We start from the raw sequence: 11,225 nt of genomic DNA, 5'->3' as shown, positions 1-11,225 counted from the left end.
GTGAAATGCCTACTACTACTACGAGTTTCGATTAGCTTCCGCTTTTCCGCTTTTCGCTTTTCCGTTAAGGTGTGAACCTGGCCTAAAAGTATAATCCAATCAGCGCGAAGAAAACTTCCAACAGTTGCAAAATGAACGTTCTGCTGAATTATAGAATTCCATCATGGGTAATGGTATATACGTCACTGTGCGCATCGTTTTGATTAAAGATGGCGGAGACAAAAGACGAAAAATTCATGTCTCGGAGACGTTCCGCTGCTTTGAAGGCTTTTAAAGTTAAAGACGAGAGAGTGGCCACTTTCAAGAAGGTATACGCGTGTTAACATTGCTGTTCAAGAAATTATCACTTGTAAAACTTGTAAAATGTGTACAAACCTCCTAACCACGTCCAGTGATAGCCTTCGAATAGATATATCGTAAACAAATCTTATTGAAACATGACGTTTTTGTCAGGTGGCAGCGATTTTACAGAAATCAGAAATAGACAGGACGGCGGAAGAAACTGGGATACTTGCCTCGTGCAGCGACGTAGTGAAAGAGGTTAATTTACGGTAATAACCATTACAGATATTTTTAAAGATTAGTAGTAGATACTTGATACAGATATTTTTAGTCAATCTTCCTTGGAGCAGAGTAAAATTTATCTCATGTATAAATTATACCGTTTTTTTTTAAATACAAACACAGTAAAATTACAGACAGATGATATTTTATTGATAAAATTTATTTTTTGTTCTAAAAACAAACATTATTATCCTTGAAGCCTTGTTGGTTAACTGTTTTCAATATGATTCTTCATATCCTTGATGAAAATTTTTCTTATAATTTTTGTATGAATTGAAACATTTTTCAGAAATACTCAGAAATATTAGGAAAATTTATATCTCAGAATTGTTTATATATGTGAATTCTGAAATATTCTGAGATTTCTCATCCCACATTTAAAAAAATATATTTAAATTTTTATAGATTTTATAACATTTTATCAGAAATTATAGTTATAAAAAATTTTAGAAATCTTACGATATTTCGTATATGAAAAATTTTGAGAAAAGATGTGGATTTTCTGAGAAGTGTTCCAATTCATATAAGAAATGTGAGAAAGTTATAAAATTATATAGAAATTCTGAAAAATTATATGATAAATTCTGAGAAAAATTTTCATCAGGAATATATACAAGATGTCCCAAAATCTTCAAATATTTCATGGGCAGATAGAGCGGACTAAAACTGAGTCGAAAAGTCTTTTACTATTTTGTAATTTTGTAATTTTCACAATATTTAACAAAATATTAATTACTAAAAATTGTCGAAAATTGATTCTTAATAATTTTTTACTCAAATACTATCAATTTTAAAAAATTGCAAGAGATAAAAATTGTTTCTTCTCATAGAATTTTTTCAAAATTTTTTAATATTATATTTTTCATGTTGGTAAAAATAAGAAAATACAATAATACTAAAAAGTTGATAAAAAATTCTTAGAGTTCTATGAGAAGAAAATACAATTTTTATCTCTTGCAACTTTTTTGCAAAGTTGAGTATTTGAATAAAAAATCAAATCATAGTATTTGAGTAAAAAATTATTGAAGATCAACAATTTTTGACAATTTTTAATAATTAATATTGTGTTAACTATTGCGAAGATTGCAAAATGATAGAGGACTTTTCGACTCAGTTTAGTCTGTTCTATCTGCCCATGAAATACTTGATGATTATTTTGGGACACTCTGTATATAATACATTTTAAAAGAATTTAATGTTGAAGCATATTTTTTTCAAATTTCTATATATAGTACATCGAAAACATTTTTTAAGTTTTTCTATAGTTATATATCTGATTTCCTAATTATCCTATATGTAAAATATTAATATACAGCATATATATCACATATATATCAACATTTTTTATTTCTTTAATTTTTTCTAAATTACTATTTTTGAATAAGAATTCTATATTTGTTCGAAGCAGATTTTAGTGCTTAATACATATTTTTTATGTGAATTTATATACATTCTGATTTTGATATATCGAGTACAGAAATGTTTTTCCGGACTTAAAACATATTAGCAGAACCACACTGAAAAAACTGTTTATAATATCATTGCACGTTCAACTTGAAATTTATTTATAAAATAAACTTTTAATAGATATGAATATTACATTAAATATTTTTTTATTAGCCAATAACTTTATTTATTATAGTATAATAAATAACTGTTTATTAATATATTGTACTTGAATATATCATAACTTAATGTAATATTTAATTAAAACAATAAAAATTGTCATATATCTTGATATATCTTTTATATATATGGACTCTAATAAAAATAAACATAAATATCGTGCTGATATCAATAAAAATATTTACTTCAAATAGTTATTCGAAACCATCAAATCGCACCATGAATTTGATTGGAATAATGTTACTATTCTTGATTGTACCTTCATATAACAAGAAAATGATCTTAGAGATGGTTCACATAAAAAAAACAGCAATAGATTGAATCGACAGAATGATACGGAATCCCTTTCCGATAATTACTTTCCCTTATTATAATTATTATCTCTCTCCCAATAATCTTTCCTCCTTCCTAATCTATGTAATTCTCTCTTCCTTTTCCCTAATTCTAGTCTCCTAGGCACGTTTAGGGCTGCGGTTCACTTAGCGCTTCAAATGCTACAGAGCATTTGTAGCATTGACATGACTGGTCCATTTAATGCTTCGGAATGCTCCCAGCAACTCTGATTACGTCATCAATTTTGCTCCCGCTTTGCTCTAACTATCTCATCTCGGAAGGTGGGTTGATTGCAGCGTTCACGTAGCAATTATATATATTTGGAATAGTAATGGACCAATCGGAGCGTAGCGTTCAGAGCATTTGGAAGAAGCAAATGGATCTAGATTTGTCTATTTTAAATTAATGAGTATTTGCTACATATCACTTGAATGTAAATCAGCTTATTTTTCAATTCTATTCTGATTATAACAAATTAAGATGGTGCGCATCCGTACTTAAGTATTTATAAATAAAGAATCTTTTTATACTTTTTATTTACGCTAAAATTATTTTATTATACAACCATTTTATTTTACCGTACGACCAACTTTTTATTACAAAAATTTATATGTTCTAAACTTTTCAAGATATATCTCAGTATCAATTTACATTTTTTTAATACATAATTCATATTGTTACATGACTAATTTTTTAATATTTATATAATTCCAACATTTTTATTTTATGATGATCCATGTAGATCAGATTTACGAGATGTGCATTACCATTGGCTTGATAGGATTTACAATCTTTCGATCCCAGCGCTATAAATTACCAATAGAGGAGTCATATATAAAAAGATTTAGCCACATTTACGTGAAGTAACATAAATAACTTCCCTTTCAAATATGCCTGAATTTTAATTGTAATTTAATTTCTCAAAATCGATACTTCAACATTGATAATGACCTCGGGAAGTAAAAACATTTGTTACTTATATTCGAAATTTGTCATATAATGTTTTGGCTCTCTAATCTTTAATAGTTGATTTTTAATCACTTAAATCGTTTCTTACTTTTAATTTTATTATTTTAATTTATTTATAAAATACTGTTCGAAGTTTTTTAAATTCTATTTTGTTTATTAAATTAAATGTGTTATTTTGGCTCATAGCTTTTATATTTATATAATTAATTTTAATAAGTATGAAATTATAGTTCACAATTAGCGTGTTAGATTGCTACTTCAGAAGTTTTGGAGAATTTAGAGTCCAATCCCTTTAATATCGCGTATGCATTTTCACAACTTAAATACATAAAATGATCCGATAACTATATACGACCATAATTATAATTAAAACGTAAATTAACGTAAGAAATAATTAAACTGTATAAGAATATTTAAAAAAAGAACCGTATTTTAAAATTTAAAAAAATTTTAGTACAACTGTAGTAGTCAATATATCATTTCATAATATTATATTAACAAACATGATCATAAAGTAATGAAATCATTGATGAAATTAATGATTATATGTATTAATAATAATAAAATCCAAAGTATGATTCAATGATGTTATTCATTGAATCAATAAAGCTTTTTATCATTACAATAAATCTGTGGTAGATTGTTTCAATATACATATTGATGGAAAGAAAATACATAGTTACTTATTTAAAAATATCCATTTTGCATACACATTTTTTTGAAACCAACTATGTGTTTCCTTTCCATTAATTTATTCATCTCATTATTCTGTTAATAAAAGTAAGGTACGATTATAAAAAAATTAACAGTTTACGAATTATTTAACATTTTATGTCAATGTCAAAATAAAGAGTATAAAATATTTCGTAAACTACAATATTAGTTTTTTGATATAACTACTTTAATATTTTTATATGGATAATTAGAGGATAATTAGAGGAATTGTGTAAAAAATTATACAATTTTATTTATAAAGTGTAGGTGACTGTAGGTGAGGAAGTCTCAAAAAATACCTTGAGAAAAATTTTTTGCTCATAGTATGTGCCTCTTCGAATAAGATCTCCTGTATTTTCTCATCATCAAAAACAACGAAAATACTTTAAATGATCGAATTAGAGGAAACGCCCTGTATATCAATATTATTCTATTCAGTAAGCGGAATCTGTGTTTATAAATATTTCTGCTGTCATTTTGACAATAAAATTTATAATAAACACTTTCAGAATCTGTTTTCGACAGAGAGGAAGGGAGGACGTGAGGGAAGGAGGAAAAGAGAGAGAGGGGGAAGGAATTTTGCTATCTAGGATTATAATAATATAAAAAATATTCTGATAATGTAAAGATATCTGGGAATGCATATATTTAATATATTAATTTATTCAATTTGATTATAATTTGCAGGGCGATAAAACTAATGTGACTTATTTAAAATAAAAAATATAAAATAAGTTCCAGAAACTTATTTAAAATATAAAATCATAGGAGTCGGTAAAATCACTGATACGATTTATTTGAAATCAAAAATATAAAATTCTAAAAACTTATTTAAAATATAAAATAAGAAATAGGGTCCGAAAATACATTTATTTATTTAAAATTACAGAATAATTTTTATTTAAAATATAAAAATAACTTGTCTTTTATTTTAAATAAGTTTTCGAAGACTATTTTTTATTTTAAATAGATTTCGGAAACTTACTTAAAATATAAAGTAAATATGTATTTTAAATAAACATTTCAAATAGTATTTAAATAAAAAAATATTTAAATAAAAAATAGTATTTAAATAAAAAATATTTTAATGATTTTGTTTATTTGAATATATAAATACATTTCTAAATATGTTTCATTTTTTTTTATAGCTACAACCTATAATTAATTCTTAATAGAATTAATCCTTTGCGAACCAGGTGGAAATTCAACATGGATCATATGTGGGCATATCTCATACTCTACACGTGCAATACTTCATAAATATATTATCATTTAATTACTGTCACTTTTACTGACGGATTAGCAAAATAATTATAATTTATTTTCCAGAAAATTATTTAAAATTCACAATCGATAAAAAACTGATACAATTTATTTAAAATAAAAAATATAAAATAAGTTTCAAAAATTTATTTAAAATAATAAATAAGAAATAGGTCAAGAGAAGTATTTTAAATAATAAATACTAAATAACTGTTCAATTTTTTTAAAATAAATTATATATTTTAAATAAATTTATTTGAAATAAGATCGAGCCCTGATAATTTGAACTGGAGATATAAATGACGATAATAGAGTAAATAATAAAATTTTTTAATGTAAATTATTAATACATTATATCCTATTATCGATATATATTATGGTTATCATTTATAATTCTGATAGCAAAATTAAAGAGATAATATATTTAATATGTCCTTTAATTTTAAGTAGAATATAAAATGATTTGTAATTTGCTTATCTGTTATAGACAAGAAAAACGAGATAGAATAAAGGCGAGATTGGAAGAGATTGAAGATGCACCTGAAATCTTGGAGGAAAAATGTATACGTTTGGCAGCAGCAATCAGTAGAGCAACGTCACTTGCAGTATACACTGGTGCTGGTATTAGCACAGCGGCATCTATTCCAGATTATAGAGGAACTAATGGAGTTTGGACTCGTATGCAACAAGGAAAGGACATTGGGTAGGAATCATTTTAATTGAACTTAATCCTGTATGGCAATAATTTTTTTTTGCAATAATCTTATTTTAATCTTCACAAATATAGAGATTGTATAATAAAATTTATGAAAGATTTTATATAATGATTAATAAACTTTTTTTCATTTCAATTTATTAATCTTTATTAATTAACAAGTTTAATATTTGAGAGATTTTGTTCAATATTTATGAAAGATTTTGTTTTTTTAAATTTTGATTTACATTTTTTGTTCCTTTATGTCAATTAGGTTTACATTTATTTATTATTTGGCACAAATAAATTAAAGATAATTTACTCTTTAATATTGTACAGTTATCAATGGTAATTACAGTGCAATAAATATAATAATATATAATCTGTCAATATAACAGTAAACGTAAGAAATATATTTATATACTACATACACAATCGAATAAAAGTTCGTAAAGTTAAAGTTCTCAGTTTTTATTTTAACCTCCATAAAAGTAATGTAACCTCCAAAAAAATCTTAGCCCTCCCATATAATAATCGAGCACATATGTTCACACATTTGTTTACTTTTATGGAGGTCGATCAGTCCCGAGTTACTTTTATAGAGGTTCGACTGTATTTTTATATTATATTTATTAGATATTATACACAAATATGAGAGAGAACGCTAATCATCAGTCAAAGTTAGATGTTATGAATACAATATATATTCTTAATTTTAAAATTTAATTATCTCAGATATGATCTGTATGCCAAAACTTTCGGACATTAAACACAATCAATCTGAAACTAATAATATAAGTATGATAAGGCGCCAAAACATTTGACATTCCTGTATACAAAATAAATAGGATGCTCCTATTTATTATTTATTTATTTGTTTATTTATTTATATTGTTTATATTATTTATATTTTCGACAGGAATCATGATCTGAGTCAAGCTGAACCAACCTTGACCCATATGGCCCTTTATGCATTATATAAGGCGCGAATCCTCAAACATGTAGTTTCTCAAAACTGTGATGGATTACACTTACGCAGTGGTATTCCGCGTAATTTTCTCTCCGAGGTACACGGCAATATGTATGTAGAAGTTTGTAGAACATGCAAACCATCTAGAGAATATTGGAGACTTTTTGATGTAACTGAAAAGACTGCACGATATCAACACGGTACAGGAAGATTATGTCACAGATGTAATTCAATATTGCAAGATTCTATCGTTCATTTTGGTGAAAGAGGTAATTTGCCTTGGCCAATCAATTGGAACGGGGCAACTAGAGCTGCAAAGCAAGCAGATGTTATATTGTGTTTAGGGTCTAGTCTGAAAGTTCTTAAGAAGTATCCATGGTTATGGCAAATGGATAAGCCTGTTCAGAAAAGAGCTTCTCTGTACATTATTAACTTGCAATGGACTCCGAAAGATGAGAATGCAGTTTTGAAGATAAATGGAAAATGTGACGAAGTAATGAGGAAAATTATGAGTCATTTAGGTCTAGAGATACCGCTTTATAATCGTACAAAGGATCCAATCTTTTTTCATGCGATAAAGCTTCAAAATGATGAACAATTCACTAAGACTCAACCGTGTCTTGAGGAGCCGGCAATTAAAGAACCTCTAAGTCAAAGCAGCGATGAAAATGTTAAATGCATGGTAGAAGAGATTGACAAAAAAGACTGCATATCATCCTTAGCAGTGACTGATATAACAACTACCTATCCGGCACCTTTTTTCACTGCTTTGCCGTTTCTATCTATGGGCTTGCCATTTCCTCCTATGTATATGTATCCACAATTGACACCATTATTTTATTATCCTTTTATACAAATACCAAACATGCCAGTGGAAACACCAAAACCGAAACCAGCTTGTTCATTTTGTATGGAGCATGAAGGCTCCCTTACCTGTTTGTATTATCAACGTGACGGAGACTGTCCAGAACCAATAAACATCAAGAATGAACAAAAGCAAGAGGAAGGTGATTCACTAGTGATTCGAGCGGATACTTCCATAGCATCTCCAAAAAATCCAGGCTGGTTTGGTAAAGGATACCGTAAGGGTATGAAGAGGAAGCGGTAGCATCCACTCTATGTAAATTTATGCAATATGCTTGTGACCGACTATTTATCGGGGTTATACAATAATCATATACAATATATTTACATATATAAGTATTTACCGTCTCCATATCATAATAAAACTCGTGCATATTTTGTAGATTTATAGCAATTTGATTTCAGTATTAAAGCTTTAAAAAAATAGACTGAAATTTTTGGAAGTATTTTCTAGTGATACAATCCATTATTTTTGCTTGCTTCGAAATACACACTATGTCGAACTTTAAGCCTATTCTTTTTAGCTGAACTTTTTGCACGGTTCATATATTTTCTCTTTCTTTCCAATGTGGAGAGAAAAGGAAGAAAGATGTATCGTGCAAAAAGTTCAGCTAAAAAGAATAGGCTTAAAGTTCGACATAGTGTGCAAGAACTTCAGCTAAAAAAAAACAGACCTTTTCTCCGAAATAAATAAATGGAGTTCACATTTTAATAAAGTTTTTGAACAATAATTATTTATAATTTTCAACGAAATGTTTAATCTTTATCTTTAAGGCTCTTCAGTATTCATTTCAGCCATATTGAAATCGTGACATCATAAGTGAGAAATGTGTCATAAGCGTTGATTTTTTCTTGCATGCCATTTGTAAATAAAGAGAATTTGAAAACAAAATGATGAGATCGCTTTAAAGCATTTGCAAAAATGAAAATGCAAAGACTCTCCCTTGATAGTCAGTCGAAAAAGGCTCATGAAATGAAAATAGACATGCATATTGATGTGTTTCTCGGTTATGACATCCCGATTCAATAAAAAGCTAAAGTGACTATTCAGAAACTTTAAGGAGGTTCTTGTGTTTAATAAAATAAGTCAGTAATATTATATATACATAATAAGAAGCTTGATTATATCAATAATATTAAAAGAAAATTTCATTAATATTTATTGTTTAAGAAGATATTTAATTCTACAATAAATATATGTAATTTTACATTACAAACATATGTAAAATCTTATTCTGTATATATATTTTTTCTTAATTTGAAACACTTGCATATAAGACCACCATTTCGAAAATATAATTACAGAATAAAAATTTAAGTTTATTCTAGTAAAGTTTTATCTAAATTGATTTCAATAAAGAAAAATAAGAACATTGTGTCTAATGAACAGCGCGTGTATGTATAGTTACGTATATTACTTATAGAAATATTGATATTCAGTTTATCAATAGTAGTCTTTAAATTTATATATATAATTACGATGTTATTATCTCTTATTATTTACATATTTTGCCACGTGCATCATTTTAAGAGCAAAACATTTATCATTGAGGTACATAACTTCAATAATATATAACTTCAAGCATATCAATCAAGCCTGTCATCAAATGAGCGTTTTATTTTGTTAATTTGAAATAATGTCAATTATATATAATGATATTAATGTCATTATACATAATCATTGTTGATTTTGTACAAATTAGAAATTGTCGATAATGTTTTTATTATATTATTTAAATCGTTTTAATTTTAAGGTGATTCTTTAGTAAAGTGCCGAAAATTTGGAGTGTTTCATCAGGGTCCACTCAAAATTACAAATATCTGCATAATTTGAATAAAATATTAAAATTACGTGTATATCTTAATAAAATAGTATGGAACGACATTACGATAAGAGCTGCATCATCATCGAATGAAAACAAGATGAAATTATGTTTATTTTTCGAGGTTAAATTTATATGTAAATTTATGCAACGTAAATTTTCAGAATAGTTGTTCAGAATAGCTGTTGATCTATATTTTTTGTTACCATTAAAATCGTAATTTTTTAAATATATATGGTACGGTCAACGCGATGCTGCAAACGCTTCGAAATGTTTTTTAACTGGTCAGTTTGTAAAATTCTTTCTTCTAATTGGTCCATCAAATGCTTCAAAATAGCGAGACTTTGACTACAGCAACAATCTATTATAATCTCGTTTTTGAGAAAAGTCTATGATAAGATTTGTGCGCAATTAATCAAAGAAGCGTTTGTGAGCTTTATCCTGTCATTAAATTATATATAAAAGGATATTTTCAACATTTTTTTTCTTTCTTATTTCATCATTAATTTACCGTAAAGTTTTGCACACGTCAATTTCAATATTTCAACTTCATTATATAAAAAAAATTAGATATTTCTATGATAATTCGATTTAAAGAATCACCTTAATTTTTTTATTTAAATTGTCTATTGATTATAAGAAGTAGCGCGAGAATCTCCTTAAGATTTTGGATGTTTTTATTTTTCAGTTCGATTTGTTTTTTTTTTCTCCTATTTACATAGCGATGTAACAAATGTTTTGATACTTGCGTAAAAGAGCAAAATATGCAAATCTTTTTTTTACATGATCTTTCCCTTTGAAAATTTTAAATTAAATAGACTATATATATCTTTGCAAATAGAAATATAAATTGTAGTGCAATCAATTAAATTGTTTAAGGTAAATTTTGCTATCACACATTATTATAAGACAATGAACAAAGCAAAAAAAACCATAACAAATACCAAATTAGAATGGATACAGAAGGATACCTATCATAGAACATCTGAATAAATTCCTATCGGAAATAATTCCATTTTCTCTAGAAAACAATAGAAATATAGGGAATTATTGAATAATTCCGATCGGAATCCATTCCGACTTGTTCCATGATAGGTACTCTGTCCCTGTATTCTGTAACTCGTTTGTGTTTATAACGACAGTTGCGTAGCTTTTTTACTATATAAGATATCTGCAATTGTCATTATGAGCACATAATGATTGCATAATGAGTTACAGAATTCCGCTGCTGGTCTAATTTGATTTATTTATATGATAAAATAAAATAATATTTTTATTATTATTTCCAGTAAGTATCACAAATATAAAAATATGTAAAGAAACATATGTGTCCGTGCACGCACGCACGCACGCACGCACGCACGCACGCACGCACGCACGCACGCACGCACGCACGCACGCACGC

The 11,225-nt window shown here is 27.0% G+C and overlaps 1 protein-coding gene across 1 annotated transcript; it reads left to right on the top strand.

Moving 5' to 3' along the window:
* Nucleotides 1-209: 209 nt before the first annotated feature.
* LOC105617738 (NAD-dependent protein deacetylase sirtuin-7) lies at nucleotides 210-8,435 on the top strand. Its single transcript, XM_012199290.1, has 4 exons — nucleotides 210-308; nucleotides 454-551; nucleotides 5,957-6,172; nucleotides 7,083-8,435. Exons 1-4 carry the CDS (start codon nucleotides 210-212, stop codon nucleotides 8,239-8,241), a joined length of 1,572 nt encoding a protein of 523 aa, XP_012054680.1. The 3' UTR covers nucleotides 8,242-8,435.
* The last annotated feature ends 2,790 nt before the right edge of the window (nucleotides 8,436-11,225 follow it).

This window comes from Atta cephalotes (assembly GCF_000143395.1).
Source record: "Atta cephalotes unplaced genomic scaffold scaffold00014, whole genome shotgun sequence".
NCBI classification, from domain to species: Eukaryota; Metazoa; Arthropoda; class Insecta; order Hymenoptera; family Formicidae; genus Atta; species Atta cephalotes.
Note: the sequence above shows the minus strand (reverse complement) of the source record. Positions and strands in the feature narration are given on the sequence as shown.